Genomic DNA, 17,676 nt, shown 5'->3' with positions numbered 1-17,676 from the left:
CAAACAAATTTAAATATTAGACAAAGATAACACAAGTAAACAGAAAACGCAGTTTATAAATGAAGGTCTTTATTATTAAGGGAAAAAGAAATCCAAACCTACAGGGCCCTGTGTGAAAAAGTGATTGCCCCCCGTGGTTTATCACATCTTTGGAAAGCTGAGTTCAATTTCCCTAGCCACACCCAGGCCTGATTACTGCCACACCTGTTCTCAATCAAGAAATCACTTAAATAGGACCTGCCTGACAAAGTGAAGTAGACCAAAAGATCCTCAAGAGCTAGACATCATGCTGTGATCCAAAGAAATTCAGGAACAAATGAAAAACAAGGTAATTGAGATCTATCAGTCTGGAAAAGGTTATAAAGCCATTTCTAAAGCTTTGGGACTCCAGAGAACCACAGCGAGAGCCATTATTCACAAATGGTGAAAACGTGGAACAGTGGTGAACCTTCCCAGGAGTGGCCGGCCGACCAAAATTACCCCAAGAGCGCAGCGACGACTCATCCAGGAGGTCACAAAAGACCCCACAACAACATCCAAAGAACTGCAGGCCTCACTTGCCTCAGTTAAGGTCAGTGTTCATGACTCCACCATAAGAAAGAGACTGGGCAAAAATGGCCTGCATGGCAGAGTTCCAAGACGAAAACCACTGCTGGGCAAAAAGAACATAAAGGCTCGTCTCAGGTTTACCAGAAAACATCTTGATGATCCCCAAGACTTTTGGGAGAATACTCTGTGGACTGATGAGACAAAAGTTGAAGTTTTTGGAAGGTGTATGTCCCGTTACATCTGGCGTAGAAGTAACACAGCATTTCAGAAAAGGAACATCATACCAACAGTAAAGTATGGTGGTGGTAGTGTGATGGTCTGGGGCTGTTTTGCTGCTTCAGGACCTGGAAGACTTGCTGTGGTAAATGTAACCATGAATTCTGCTGTCTACCAAAAAATCCTGAAGGAGAATGTCCAGCCATCTGTTTGTGACCTCAAGCTGAAGCGCACTTGGGTTCTGCAGCAGGACAACAATCCAAAACACACCAGCAAGTCCACCTCTTAATGGCTTTAGAAAAACAAAATTAAGACTTTGGAGTGGCCTAGTCAAAGTCCTGACCTGAATCCTATTGAGATGCTGTGGCACGACCTTAAAAAGGCAGTTCATGCTCGGAAACCCTCCAATGTAGCTGAATTACAACAATCCTGCAAAGATGAGTGGCCCAAGACTCATTGCCAGTTATCGCAAACGCTTGATTGCAGTTGTTGCTGCTAAGGGTGGCCCAACCAGTTATTAGGTTTAGGGGGCAATCACTTTTTCACACAGGTCCCTGTAGGTTTGGATTTCTTTTTCCCTTAATAATAAAGATCTTCATTTATAAACTGCATTTTGTGTTTACTTGTGTTATCTTTGTCTAATATTTAAATTTGTTTGGTGATCTGAAACATTTAAGTGTGACAAACATGCAAAAGAATAAGAAATCAGAAAGGGGGCAAACACTTTTTCACACCACTGTAGGTATCATGTGGCTTTATGGTGACCTACAGTAAAGAGTGGCTTCCAAAGCTCTGTGAAATATTATCAATAAACACGCTTTTTATAACCTTTATAAAAGCCCAAGTTCTGCCTGAATGTTTTCCTGTTTTTATAGATAACAGCAGGTCATCCAGCAGGTGTTCACAAACTTTTTAACAATGCAGGCTGAACTGCAGCCCACAGTGGTTTTGACACACTGCTGGGTGAGCAAGGGGGCAGATCGGCACATGATTAGCCTATATTTGGCCGTTGAATGTTTTATCTCCAAATAGGAGGAAATAGACTGATAACCTCATAGCCTCATTTTCTAGCTTCTTGCTACAAACCATTGTGCATTAATAGGCTTAGTGACCATATTTTATCTAGTTGCCATCATAGTTTCCAGTACTCTTTGTTCTTAGTTTCATTTTCGTTCTTGTCTTTGATGTTTTTTTCATGTTTGTCGCCCCAATAAAAAAATAAAAATGTTTCACATTTTTGGTTTTATCATATACGTCAGTCATCAGCTGAAGGCAGACAATAACAAACTATGCGGCCATGTAGGGATGTGACGTAGGCTGATATAGATTTAAAATTTTATTAATAGGCCCATATTTTCAAAAACATCCATCACTTTTCTGAAATGAGTTTGATGTAGTGTAAACACACCGTTCACTCCATACAGTCCATATATGGAAACTAAGCTGCAAAAAGAGCCACTTTGAATTCATTGTTTTTTGTGATGTCGCAGAAAGTAACTAATTTACATACTTGCCTATTCAGTCAATAGTAGTTTAGCCCCGCCCATACACACAGAAGTTATAAGGAGTGTTTCATCCCCGACAGCCTTTTGAATGAGGTTCAATACAGGGCAGCCAATCAGAACAGAGCTCATGTACACATCCGTCTTAAAGGCACAGTAACAAAAATAGCCAGTTTAATTCTTAGGGAAAACAGTCATTGGAAAATGGCCATATAAACATAACTGATGACTGTTTTTGGCCCTATAATGCCACACAAACAATAAAATACAAGAAAAAAATATATAACCTATAAATTAGTTTATTACATTATTACAATGATGTTAATGACATCTACAATAATATTTACACAGTGAGGATATCACTGATTCAGCCCAGTGGCCCAGTGTCAAATTAGCCATGGCCCAGTTCTGGTCCGCAGCCTGGAAGTGGGGAACCTGTGTCCTATAGTTTCACTGAACTATTCCCTTAAAATAGTTGCCGTACTTTCCCGCAGGCCCCTGTCAGTGATGCATGTATTAGCAGATAAAATGATTTCATGACACTGATGCAAAAAAGTCAAGGAACAAATAGATTTTTAATGGCCAAGAACAAAATAGCGAAGCTTCTGGGAATCAGACGGAGCTGATTGTTTTTGAAATGGCCGATGTTGGGTCTGTAAATAGCAGACCGTCCTTTACTCCTCAGCTGACGCGATCATGTTCTTAATTGCACTATTTTCATTCCTTAGTAATTAGGATTGTGTAATGAGCCTTACAGCAGCTGCCAAATGAAGCCATTATGTCAATTCAGGGTCCAAACCCAAAGAGCAGCGAACAGCTCCAGCGCAGGAGTCACACCGGCATGTTTAGACAGGCAGAGTCAGAGCCCATCATTTATTCATGCAGTGAGTCAACCTACAGCCAGGGAGGTATTGACCTTCCTTCAGACCGAACGCTCCTCAGCTGTGTAGCGCAGGTGCCGCGCTGGTTAATTATAGTCTGCAATTATCTTAGCACTGCTTTAGTTACTCATAGTGTTGTCCTGCTCATTATCTCATCTGGAACAATGTGTATCAGATTCTTCTACATTTCTTTTAAGTGTCTGATTAATGAGAATTTAGTCTGAAGTCTTCAGTAAATGTAAATATGTCCTGTCATTCAGGTGCATGTTATTAAACCCATACTGGTGATCAAGCTTCTTGTAAGCATGTACATTGTGTAGGTTTTATATGTCCTCTTGGAGCAACACCAACAACCTTCTGACACGTCTCCCTTCTCTCCTCTGAGTTCTGAGTTACACAGCCCGCATTACGAGTGTTAAAGTGAACCAGTGAAAATGTGAGAGCTTCAGTCTGCAGAGTGAGGAGGGACGGCAGTGAACCGCTTCAGACTCTGTAACAGGCATTTTCAGTGTGTTACACAAAACTTCCTGAGATAATCTAGTGAAAGAACATGGCCCTGCGTTTTACTGTTGCTAATAACTGTGTAGTTACAGGTTAATAATACATGATTATGTGTATCAGTTCAGATTCACACAGTGCTGAAGGTATAACTTTGGTTACCATGTCACAACACATGCATAACACTGCAGCTATCAAGATACACTTGTGTAGTAACAGTACAAACTGAAGTTGACACACATTCAGAATTACATACACTGAACTACAACAATCCATCTGTAACAGTGAATACATCACACTGGTGTGGGTATTGTAAATGTGTAATTACACATCTATGTATGTATCTATCCATCCATGGGTATATATGTGTATTGTTAATGTGATACTACACAGTTATTACAAATGATGTCTGTCTGTCTATCTATCTATCTTTCTAACTGTCTGTCTATCTGGCTCTCTGTCTGTCTGTCTGTCTATCTGGCTCTCTGGCTCTCTCTTGGTCTGTCTGTCTGTCTATCTATCTATCTATCTGTCTATCTGTCTGTCAGTTTGTCTGTCCATCAGTTTGTCTATCTATCTATCTATCTGTCTGTTTGTTGATCTATTGATCTATCTATCTATCTATTGATCTATCTGTCTATCTTTCTAACTGTCTGTCTGTATATCTATCCATCTGTCTATCTATCTATCTATCTATCTATCTATCTATCTATCTATCTATCTGTCTGGCTCTCTGTCTATCTATCTATCTGTCTATCTAAAAGTCTGTCTGTCTATCTATCTATCTTTCTATCTATCTGTCTATCTATCTGTCTATCTGTCTGTCTATCTAAAAGCCTGTCTGTCTGTCTGTCTGTCTATCTTTAATGTTTTTTTCTGTGTTTGTGTTTTTCTCTGTTAGTTAACGCCTCCATACCCACTCAGTCGCGCTACAGGACCATCGTCCAGCATGCGTCCGGTGGCGGTCAGGAGTGTCCAGACACGCTGTTTGAGGAGAGAGAGTGTGAAGCCCTGCCTGTGTGTCCCACCTACAGGTCACTTTCAAACCCCCTTCACCTTCTTAACTCAGCACTCACTCTTCCTGCTTTATAGAGTTTACTCTGCAGCCGCAGCTCGTCACACTGCGCTTAACGTTCTCAAACACAAAGACAGAGAATACAGTTTCGCATTCATTATCATCCAGCCAATAATATCCTCCCAGAGCGCTAATTAAATTTTAAGCAGTTGGTGGTGTAATTAGACGCACTAGGCTGCCTCTGTCCTGTGCATATCTGACTTTGTGTGAATATTTACACATTTGCATGTCGCGAAAACATTTTGGGCTCCTTCTATTTGCATGTTAAACACCTGCAGTGTAAAACAAGGTATTAGCGGTTTAGCTGTTGGCAACAGTTCAGATGTTTTGTGCCGCTGTGAATCTGCCTGTTTCCTCTCAGGTGGACCACACATAAATGGCATTCGTGCACACTGGTGCCAGATTCTGTCCGGCAGGGGATGGCTGGAGCCGGAGAGTCCTGCGGACGAGGCCTGGAGACAAGAGGTAAAAAAATAAAACACAGAAATAAACCACATTCGAAAATCATAATGCAATTACACTCTCTGGCCACTTTATTAGAAACACCTATCTTGCGCATCCACTCACCAGCCACTTTATTAGAAATGCCCACCTTGTACCTCTGCTCACTGGACACTTTATTAGAAACAACTACCTTGTACTTCCACTCACTGGCCACTTTATTAGAAACTTCCACCTCATACTTCCTCTAACTGGCCACTTTATTAGAAACTTCCACCTCATACTTCCTCTAACTGGCCACTTTATTAGAAACTTCCACCTCATACTTCCTCTTACTGGCCACTTTATTAGAAACTTCCATCTCATACTTCCTCTAACTGGCCACTTTATTAGAAACACCTACCTTGTACTTTCACTCACTGGCCGCTTTATTAGAAATACTTACTTTGTACCTCCAGAGTGGCCACTTTATTATAAACACCTACCTTGTACTTCTACTGAGTGGCCACTTTATTAGAAACACCTACCTTGTCACTGATTGCTGTTGTCCAGATATTATTTGGATGGTGGTTTGTTCTCAGCACAGCTGTGACAGTGACATGGTAGTGTGTGTGGTGCTGGTGCGTGTGTTGGAGTTTTTAAACAGGTCAGTGTCACTGCTAAGTTGACCACCACCCAAATAATATCCAGGCCAGAGCAGCTCTGTGGTCAGAAACTGACCATTGATGAAGGAATAGTGGATGGATGTACAATATGTAGGTCAACATATGAGCTACAGTCTGTAACTGTGGACAGGGTGTGTTAACCAGATGAAATGTATGAACTCATTGCAGTGCACTCCGTTTCTTAACGTGACAGTCTTCTGATTCCCTAATGGTTCATTTATGTGACGCTGTGGAGAAACATGTGGTTCATTTTCGAATGATGGCTTTGTATTTGCAGTGTTTGCTCCCTTTGACTGTGCTGTGATTTTCAGCACTGTGTTATTTAGACATGTATATGATTATATGTTGCCTGTACATGAGGGCTGATGTGTGTGTGTGTGTGTGTGTGCCAGAACAGAGTGTGTTTAAAATCGTCACTTAGAGAAACATAAGTGGCAAAAATAATCATCAAAGAATCATGAAGTGCGCAGTCCAGTAAAAATAATGGTGTTGACTGATCTTTCTATTATCTTTTCTATGAACAAGTTAGTGTTTAACAGACAGAATAAAAATAAAGGAAAGTGAAAAGAAAAAAGAAATAAAAGACAAGAAATTGAGTACAAAACATATTTGAGAGAAGAAACAGACAAAAATGAGTAAAATGAAAATAAAGAGTGGAAAAAACTTTCATAATATACAAAAAAGAGAAAACAACAATCAGATTTAACAAAGTATAAATACATGCATTGAAATTACATATGGGAAAATTTTTAAAGCATAAAAGCAAAAAATAATTAACAAGTAAAGAATAAAACGCAAAATATATGAGGAAAAAGGCAATAAAATTTAATAATAAAAAAACAAAACACAATTGGAAAAAGACAATCAGATTTAACAAAATATAAAATGCATATATTGAAAATATATAGAACACTTTAAAGCATATAATAATAATAATAATAATAATAATAAAAAGTAAAATATATAAGGGAAAAACTAAGTTTAGTAAAATGTGAAATACAGAGGAGAAAAAAGACAATGATATTTAATAAAATGAAAAAACAGACAAAAAAATGATAAAATTTAGTAAAAAGCAAAATATAGTGAAGGAAAGTCAACAAGAAAGTCCAAAATATACAGGGGGGAAAAAGACATAAGAGTTCAGTAATATGTAAAATCTGGTAAAATACATAGAGAGAATAGAAAACATATTGTATTAAATTTTATATATGATAAGAAAATTGTAAGACAGGCTCAAACCTGCGTCGTTCCCTGAGCTATTCAGGCTGTGCTGACTGATTCACTCACACATCCGCGTTTGCCGCCTTGTTCGTATATCTTGCGTCTAGAAGCACTTCACTCTGACGTATACGGTCTCTGCTGGTCGTAAATAAACACAGGCATTCGAGAGGCGTTTAATGGCCCTTTGACCCTCAGCGGATTCCACAGATACAGATTTATAGCGCAGTTCCGGTGAATCACAGCCCTCAGCGCAAATTAAAACCTGTCTGCTTCCATTTTAGGACGACGCAGCAAATCACAGAGCGGTTATTACCTCAATATTACATTTACATTCACTCATTTAGCTCACGGCCTTATCCAGAACAGCGTACACACAGCACTGAATACACAGGCAACATCCACCGTTTCTCACCAAGAGAATGAAGAGAATGAAGAGAGTAGGAAGGTTATTAAACCTGTTTCTAGACATTTTGGCTACTTATTAATTTCTTAAAAGAAGCAAAATTATGTGTAAGATGTGTTTCACTACTGTATGATAAAACTGCTTAAAATATGCATGAACATCCTGAAATAGTTGCAAACATCACAGCCTCTACTCTTCTGGAAAGGCTTTACACTAGATGTTGAACTTTGCTGTGAGGATTTGATTGAGCATTAGTGAGGTCAGGTACTGATGTTGGATGGTCAGTTCTGGATCACTAACTCATCCCAAAGGTACTGGATGGAGCTCCATCACTCCAGAGAACACAGTTCCACTGCTCCACAGCCCTGGGGCCTATATACCTCTCTGGCCCACACTTGGCATTGGGCGTGGTGACCTTAGGGTCATGTGCCGCTGATCCGGAGCGTCCAATTCTATTAGTCAGTACTTTTCTATGTAGATTATACAAGCTGTGAGTGCCTGTATGAGCAATGGATGCACCTTAAAGTAGCTGAATCCGCTAATAGACCTCAGTAGTCATGTTGTCGTTCTGTAGTCGGCGCCATGCTCATGTTAAAACTCATGGAACCGTTTTTGGACCCTGTGGTGAACAAAATGCTACTCAGACTGCATAAAAAGCCCCTAAACCACCACACTGGACAAACCTGCTGGGGTATTTTGGTGAGATCAATCCCACACAGTGTCGTAACTGCGAGCAAGCATCCAAATACGGTTTCGCGTTATGTCAGAAAGCTGTCAGGATGTCTACACTGGAAACGTCAAATGCATGTCAAGTCAAAGCAAACCACAACTAAAGTGGGTGAGTATCCTGGCTACTTTATTTAGCATCAGTGTATAAACTCAGTTTTTATACAGTAGCAAGTGCTGCTTTTCTGATGGAGCTGCCCAGCTGTGGTTTTACATTCACCCACGTGTGCTGTGAGTTAGGTCAGCGCAAAAATGTGGACTGTCTGTGGGGCCGTGGGGACTGGGTTGGGAATAACAGGTTGTGTTTCACCCCCATATTTAACATCTGTAGTCTGAGGCCCCGTCCACACCTATCCAGATAGTTTTTTGAAAGCATAGATTTCTTCTACATTTTGGCCTCTCGTCCACATTAAAATGTTGTTTTGTGCACTGAAAGTCGAGCACCTGTATTGTAATTGTAAGTCAGTAGGTCAGTTCATCAGCCAGTGAAGAGAGGTCAGCACTGGGCTGATGTGGTCCCTACGTCCAGTTTTCGTTAAGAGTCCAAATTGTGTAAAACAATGAAACAGTGAAGCATCTCCATAAGCCCTGTAGTATAGGAGAACAGTGATAACAAAGTAGAGTGAAATAGATGTTCAATAAGACAAATAAAATAAAATAGTAAAAATAGTCAAATTAATATCAGGAATCAACAGATATAAACCAGTCAGCACATATTCACACACACGGTTATCAGTAATAGTTCCAGTGCAAATAATACAAGTGCAAAGTGGTGCATGTAGGACAGACATGATTCAAAATAAGAGTTCTAGACTGGGGTTGTGTTGGGGGTGATGGGGAGGGAGGATTGGACAGGGTGTAAGACTTAGAGAGAGTTAGAAAATGTTTTTTTTTTTATGTGGATGGACAAAACGCAACCTTTTGAAATGCACTGCAGGTTAACTGTGACTGCAAGTATTGAAAATACCTCAGTGATTCTGAAGACATATGACTTGATTGTAAACTAAACTCAGATTGTAAATGAATCCTAATTGCGTAAGTCAAGTGGGGTGAAACGCTTGAAAAGCTTCTCTGCCTGATCTGGACTGTGTGGACGTTTCAAAGGTGGTTACGTAGCCGTGGCCTCACAAAAACCCTAACGCTGCAAGCAGTGGGTTCTCTTTCTCTAAAGAAGATATGAGTTCCAATAAATGTGTTGAGACAGTCTGTGTTTATGTTCAGTCCTCCATTCTGAAGTGGAATGGCAGAGCGATGTGATGCAGCAAAAATAGAAACGGGACGTCCGTCAAGAGTACCGTGCAATTCATTGATTATAATGGAAGCATTTTGGTTCTGCTTGCTGGACACAGTGTTATGATGTCAGTTCAGTGCACAGTGTTGGATTGTAGGTTGCGATAGTCATATTTTGGCTCAGAAATGAGCCGATAATCCAGTGACATGCAGCAGAAAAATGTCTGTATGGCAAAACATTTCAGCTTTGGATACTTTTGGACATTGGCAGTTTACTGAGTGGCCAGAGAACCTGCAAGATTCATGAACAGAAACTCCAATAATAACCTGGCCTAGTTAAATAAACACAAATATAGACTATGAGGAGAGAGCAAGTTCAGCACACTGACTCATAATTTGGCAGCACGGTGCTATAAAAAGATAATAAAGTCTCTCTCAATCACAGAAATTTCCTTTTTTATGCTAAGTGAATAAATCAGGCTATTTTCTGACCATCATGACTAATGACAAGAATTCAGAGTCAATTTTAAACACACATCAGAATCTCTCCAGTGTGTTTTGTAGTCAACACTGGAAGTGTAATGGAGCTCCTCACATTATGTCCACATTATTCAGCCTTTGAATGCAAATTCACACTGACTGTCTCTACTCTGCACAACAGCCTCTCCGTCCTTGAGGAAGGACACTGTGCTAAAGCTCTGAGGGGAAAAGTCCATGAATTAACAGTTATTTTTGAGTAGATTAAAGACTTTTACCATTTAAAGGAACAGTTATGGGGAAAAAATCTAATTTACAGCCCCCCCAAACCCCTTTACCCCAAATACACTCGATTAGTCAACACATATTTAGTGTCTAAAGTTTGTGTCTTCAGTTTCAACACTAATTTGAGGCTAACGTAGCCAACGAGCAATGGATGTTTAATTAACACAGTCGTATGCAAAGTTTAGGCACCCCTGGTCAGTTGACAGGTTGTTGCTGATTAATGAGTTAATAAGTCAATGCATCGTCTTTGATAATATCATAATAAAAATAAAAACAAGGACTTTGTACTTATAAATAATAACTAGGAAGTATGTGTTTTTAAACATAAACTAACATAACATAATAAAACTGAATGAATCCCATGTATTACTCAACTATTTTTAGTCGAGGAAATGTTTTGGATGATTTTGTTCACTCAAACGGCCTTTTTGAATTGAATAAACTTACTGCAATTTAGTTTAGTTTGTTGCCATAGCAACTTTAAAACCCCCACATTCAGAAAATGAAACTGCACTGCTGTTGGTTTTATTTTCACTAAAATTACTCAGCAAATATCTAGAACTGAGTGAAACTCAGTGTTGTTTAAATGAAATACAGTGACGTTTGTGATACAATCTTGTTGGGTAAAACAAAAGAACCAAAAGAACCCCTGTAGAACCATCATTTTTAAGAGCGTATCCCTTTAACGCTGAGCTGTGGAGTCTAATTTGGTCTGTATATGAACACATTCCTCCGTTATTTGATATTTTTAACTCCTCTACAGTGTGAAGATGACTTTTCTACTCAGTGAAGTAGCAGAATCATTTCATCTGATGTTATTAGCGCTTTGCCTGAAATGGATGACATTTTGTTGACCTTCCCTGGTTTGTCAGAGCGGCGATCGGCACAATGGAATAAAGATGACATTTTTACACAAAGTCAAAGGTCAGAAATACGGCAGATATTCAGTGTGTTCATTAAAATTAATGAGGCCGTTCATTAGATATAATAAGAATGTGGGAACAGGCGTCTTGGCACGAGGAGATTGTGAAGATCCACACTCTGCTGGTTATTATAAAACTTATAATAAGACTTATTGTATGACTTATATGAGCGGAGCTGAGACCACTGACCATATTTAGAGTATGTTACTTTGATCCTGTGCCGGTTCTTAGCTGAACTGTTTGCGACCTCACGTTGTTTAAAACACCCGTATAAAAATAAACAAAGACTCAGTTAATCCACCGCTGCGGTTTCTTTATCTATAAGTTCTGTAAGTGCTTCTCTAGCTCACCTCATTATTTAAATCAGGACGCAGCTTGAATATTTGTTTGTTTATGTATGAAACATTAGGAGTGAAACACGAGGAGGAGCTGAGTGGCTTTATTTAAAGAAGGAAAAGTCCGTTTTTATAACAGTAAAAATAAAGTGTTAGTGCGGACTGAAGAATTACTGCCTTATATTCTTTACATCTACAGTATGGAGAAAAAGTCAGAGACCACTTTTCATTTATTTAACCTACTATAAAAACAGCCTCACTGCAAAAAATAGTATCTTGTCAAGCGAAATTATCTTAATTCCAGTTGATCTATGGAATATTTCTGTTCAGATGGTTGTGCACTTATTATTCAGGTTATTTCTGGACATTTTTACCTGTTTTAAGTAATTTTATTGAGTAAAATTATCTCACTATACAGGCATATATTTTTGAGATAATGAGTGAGATAATTTTACTCAATAAAATGACTTAAAACGGGTAAAAATGTCTAGAAATAAGCTAAATAATCTTGCAATAAGCTACAACAATCTCTGCAGGAGAAATATTGTATATATATGCAGCCCTGCTGGTGACATACCATATAAATAAAAATAATGCCCGGCCACGCCTTATTAACGATGAGTCAAGGCCATGCATTAGGATCTCGTTCCCACGCCTTACTAGGTCAAGGTCATAACTTAAATATCTTGTTCCTACAGCTTAATAAGTCATGGACACACATTAGGATCTCAGTCTCATGTCTTACTAAGTTGTGGACATGCATTAGGATCTTGTTCCCACACCTTGCTAAGTCATGGCCAGGCATTAGGATCTCATTCCCATGCCTTACTGAGTCATGGGCATGACTTAAATATCTTGTTCCCATGCCTTACTAAGTCATGGCCACGCATTATGATCTCGTCCCCATGCCTTACTAAGTCGTGGTCACGAATTAAATATCTTGTTCCCACGCCTTGCTAAGTCATGGCCATGCATTATGATCTCGTTCCCATGCCTTACTGAGTCATGGACATGACTTAAATATCTTGTTCCCATGCCTTACTAAGTCATGGCCACGCATTATGATCTCGTCCCCATGCCTTACTAAGTCGTGGTCACGAATTAAATATCTTGTTCCCACGCCTTACTAAGTCATCGCCACGCATTATGATCTCGTCCCCATGCCTTACTAAGTCGTGGTCACGAATTAAATATCTTGTTCCCACGCCTTGCTAAGTCATGGCCACGCATTATGATCTCGTCCCCATGCCTTACTAAGTCGTGGTCACGAATTAAATATCTTGTTCCCACGCCTTACTAAGTCATGGCCACGCATTATGATCTCGTCCCCATGCCTTACTAAGTCGTGGTCACGAATTAAATATCTTGTTCCCATGCCTTACTAAGTCATCGCCACGCATTATGATCTCGTCCCCATGCCTTACTAAGTCGTGGTCACGAATTAAATATCTTGTTCCCACACCTTGCTAAGTCATGGCCACGCATTATGATCTCGTCCCCATGCCTTACTAAGTCGTGGTCACGAATTAAATATCTTGTTCCCACGCCTTACTAAGTCATGGCCACGCATTATGATCTCGTCCCCATGCCTTACTAAGTCGTGGTCACGAATTAAATATCTTGTTCCCACGCCTTGCTAAGTCATGGCCACGCATTATGATCTCGTCCCCATGCCTTACTAAGTCGTGGTCACGAATTAAATATCTTGTTCCCACGCCTTGCTAAGTCATGGCCACACATTATTTTTGTTTATACAGGATGTCACCAGTGGGGCTCCGTAGAAATATTTTAAGACTTAAAGATGATTAGATTTAAACTGCCCCCATCAGATAAACAGCACTGAAAGCTTTCATCTCTGAGAGAGAGGAGAAAATCAAGCTGCTTCAGATCTGAAAACATCCACAGGTGTTTCTGTCCATCCTTCCACTGTGAGAAGACGACTCAGCGCTGTGGGTCTGAAAGGATGTGGAGCTGCACTGTAACAATGGTTCATCGGTTCAACCTAAAAAATACTTAATGTGGATTCACACAACACTGCAGCTGAGGGTGAAGATAAGCCTGGGCATTCGTTTCATTTCAGTTTGAGTTTGTTTTTGTTTTTTATCCTCTCTCTCCTTTATTTACCTCCATAGCTGCTTTCCTCACCTCTCACTGTTCAAACTCCTCAAACTGGGCCTCTCAGCTGATCAGCGTCAGGAGTTCCGACGCTGCTGCAGTTATAAATCCTCAGTATCGTTCAGCACCAGCTGCAGAGGAGGGTCCTGCACAGACCGCTGCTGCTAAAGACGCTGCAAAGGACTTGTTCTACCTAGTAGGGTCCTTTAAATGAGACAAACTGAATAAAAAGCCACTGAAATGTGATGTACAGGCGTATGCAAAAGTTTGGGCGCCCCTGGCCAATTTCCATGTTGTTTTTGTTTTAAATAAGTGTAAATAAGTGAACACATCCTCTACTGAGAACACGCTTCTGCACATTTTAATGCACAGTTACTGTTTATTTACTGAATTTAACACACTGGAAAAAAATAAATAAATAAAAATAAATCTGTGAAAAAGTTATGGCGCATTTTACATTATATGTTTTATTTATTTTCCTATGTGTTAGAACTCAGGAAATTAAAAATAAATAAATAAATAAATAACCGCAGAAAAATGTCATATTAAATGTATTCTCTGTAGAGGATGTCTTATCTTCATTTAGAAGATCAACAAAACACATAATTTGACTGGGCGTGTTTTGCATACGACTCTGTTCTCATATTCACGCATTTACTTGCTTAAAATGGTTTTGACCCAAAATGAAAATCTATAAATTTTCAGCTTTGTTTAGAGCAATAAGAATAATAATTAGTTCTATTTATATAGAGCCTTTATCTCGCCCAGTGTCACTTTACAGAAAGATCAGAAAATAGCAAAATACATAATCAACAATAAATAAAACAACTCAGAACACACACACACACACACACACACACACACACACACACACACACACACAGTATACAGTATATACACAGTATAGAGCAGATGCCGACAACCAAAATGTTAAGAACCACCTTGGGAGCCACAACATTTTATGTCCATTTTACCATCTTGGCTGTAAAATATGTCTCAGTATGTGCTGGTGTGCTAGTATAGGCTATAATATATAATATAAATGAAAACACAGACTTACTTTGCTCTACTTTAAGCTTCAGCTCAGCTATAGCTGCTTTTCTCACATCTCCAGCAGGAAACTTTTCCGCAAAAGTAGAACAGTTTCTTGTAAAATGTTTCTTGATGTTCAGTTTTTATGAGGCTGAAGTCGCTTCTCATTCACCAGCTTCTTGTTCAAATTTTGCCGTTCCACCTTAAATCGCACCTAAGAACACTCCAGAATGTAAGTGCTGCACCATTTAAGGTGGAACGGGAAAATCTGAACAAGACGCTGGTGAACGAGAAACTGACTTCAGCCTCACGACTTTTTAGTGTTTGACAGTTTCTAATTGCAGATTAAACGTATCAGGAAACCAGCTGGAGTGATTATAAACACTAATAAGTCCATTCATCTCCAAATTATCGATGTTTATCTTAAACCTCTCTCTTTGCCGTTTCGTTAGCTACTAACTAGGTGAGACCAAGTTACTATGAGACTGTGTTGCTATGGTGACCAGCAGTCTGCGCTGATCTTCAGGGTTAAAGGGTGAATTAGCAGTTCTACATTAACTCCAGAGTTTAAGACCATTTATAGTTAAACTGTGTTGAAGGATCAACAGTAAAGTAAAGCATAAACAGTTCTTGGACCAATGAGGGCTGATCTTCTGACCAATCAGAGGCAGGCTTCAAACTGAGGTGGACCACTGTGGTCCTTTGTAATCACTTGTCTTTTTGGCATCTGTCACTTAAAAAAGCAACTGGAACAAAACATTGTATCTCCAAAAAGGTAATTTTACATGAGAAAGAAAAAAATTCTTACCTTTTAATGGAATTAAAAGAAGAAATGTTTTTTTCCAAGTAATTGTGGACCATTTCTGTTGGTCTGTTCATCATGCAATTTTGACACAACATAAAGGACAACTGACCTTTTCAAATTATGTAAAAAACATGACAAAAAATGGAGATACAAGGTTTCATCTGGACAGCTATATTACTGTGTAAAAGTAAAAGAACACACTTTTTTTATTTTATTTACAAACAAAATGGCCATTAAGTACAAATTATTTATTTAAGAATCACACAGAAGCCTCAACAGCTAAATCTAATCTCAGCTGTCTGAGTGTCAGTAAGTCACTCTTTCCCTTTATTCCAGCTTCCATTCTTTTTCAGGAGACTCACTTTCAGCTCCTCAAAGAATCTGCAGACACACCTCCAAAGTTCAGTCTTAGAAGCTGGTTGATGATTTTCTGAAGTAATCAAACACATTCAGTGGTGTTGAGGTCTGGACTCTGGGGTGGTCAGTCCATTGTTCAGCTTCTTTGTTTGATGTGTCCGTCTCCTTTTCTCAGTGAGGTTCTTCTTGACACACTGTAAGAAGTGGCTCATTAGATCCACCTTAAAAATACTTTATGTAGTAACAAGTAACTTAACTAGTTTTATTCAACCTAAATAAATACTTTGAATGATCGGGTCTTTAGATCAAAGTATTTTTTTGAGAATGAGACTAGTTCAGTTACTTATTACTACATGAAATATTTTTTTATCTGATGATCCGATTTTTAGAGTCTAAACTGGTACTAATTTTCATAACAGATCAGGGCAACACACATTTAAGTTTTCCTGCTCTCCCTCCACAGCTCTGATCCTATTTCTAGTAGCTTGCGACACAGAGGCTCATGGGAACTCAGGACTGAGAAGGATACATCAGTGCATCCTCAGAATTTGGCCCAAAGGGGGACACATTTCTTGGCCACATTTCAAGGCTCCTCCATGTTCTTTTGTGATGGGACAGTACTTATAATTTATGCAGCTGAGAAATGCAACCTTCAATCAAAGGCTGCATCATTTTATCCAAATTTGCCACAAATGTTGTCAGCCACACTGCAAAAATGGTAGCTTAACCTAAGAAATAATCTTAAATTTAGATCTATTATTTCTCATTTTGAGGTGGTTGTATGAATATTATAAGATTATCCAACTTATTTCTACACTACTATATAGGTAGATAATTTAGCCTATTTCTTAAAATAACAAAATTATCTGCCAATATGGTGAGATTATTTTACTTAATAAAATTACTTTAAACACATAAACAATGTCTAGAAATAAATTTACAAATCTTATAATCAGCTTACAGCAATCTTAACATAAATAATATTAGACATATCCACTAGTCCAGGGGTCGGCAACACGCGGCTCTTTTACTGCCCTGTTACGGCTCCACAGCAGAATTAGAGTTATTTGTAATTTGGAGATGAATGGACTTATTTGCGTTTATAATCACTCCAGCTGGTTTCCTGATACGTTTAATCTGAAACGAGAAACTGTCAAACACTAAAAAGTCACCAGGCTGAAGTCACTTCTTATTCGCCAGGTTCTAGTTTGAATTTTCTTGTTCCACCTTAAATGGTGCAGCACTTACATTCTGGCCCCTCTGGCACCATTTAAGCTGGAACGAGAAACTTAGAACAAGAAGCTGGTGAATAAGAAGTGACTTCAGCCTCGTAAAAAGTTCAACGTTGAGAGATATTTTACACGAAACTGCTCTACTTTGAGGAAAGATTTCCTGCCGGAGATGTGAGAAAAGCAGCTATAGCTGAGCTAAAGCTTAAAGCAGAGCAAAGTAAGTCTGTGTTTTGGTTTATATTACATTTTTTGAATCTATACTAGCATATTAACACATACTGAGGCATATTTACAGCCAAGATGGTAAAATGGACATAAAATGTTGTGGTTTGATTTTTTTCAAAGGACAAAATGGCTTTTCTTAACATTTGGGTTGCGACTGCTGTACTGAACCTCAGATCATTTCACTTGCCAAAATATCATTTTTTCATTGCAGAGCTTGTTTGATGTCTGAATTCTGTTTCTTATACGGTTTCTGACTCTGTATGACAAACTGTGCAGTGCTGAATGAACCAGTGGTGTTGAGATGAGTTCAGTTTGACTCAAATATTAATTTAACACTAAAGTTGTTTTATTGTTTATAATCTACACATATAAATATGGACAATAAACACCCTTCATGATGGGTATATATGCTGCAAACAATGGAAATTAGTGCAATTAAGATCATGATCACATCGGCTAAGGAGAAGAGAACTTCCTGCTATT

At 38.9% G+C, this 17,676-nt stretch overlaps 1 protein-coding gene across 1 annotated transcript in view; it reads left to right on the top strand.

Moving 5' to 3' along the window:
- Positions 1 to 17,676, top strand: part of thsd7ba (thrombospondin, type I, domain containing 7Ba) — a 333,528-nt gene that overhangs the window by 206,826 nt on the left and 109,026 nt on the right. Inside the window, exons 12-13 of the mRNA XM_036576800.1 lie at positions 4,548 to 4,680; positions 5,083 to 5,186. Of these exons, the coding sequence (XP_036432693.1) occupies positions 4,548 to 4,680; positions 5,083 to 5,186 (237 nt within the window). The remainder of the gene's footprint in view (positions 1 to 4,547; positions 4,681 to 5,082; positions 5,187 to 17,676) is intronic.

This window comes from Colossoma macropomum, unplaced genomic scaffold, assembly GCF_904425465.1.
Source record: "Colossoma macropomum unplaced genomic scaffold, Colossoma_macropomum, whole genome shotgun sequence".
Classification (NCBI taxonomy): Eukaryota; Metazoa; Chordata; class Actinopteri; order Characiformes; family Serrasalmidae; genus Colossoma; species Colossoma macropomum.
The sequence above is the reverse complement of the archived record's forward strand: the minus strand, read 5'-3'. Positions and strand labels throughout refer to the sequence as shown.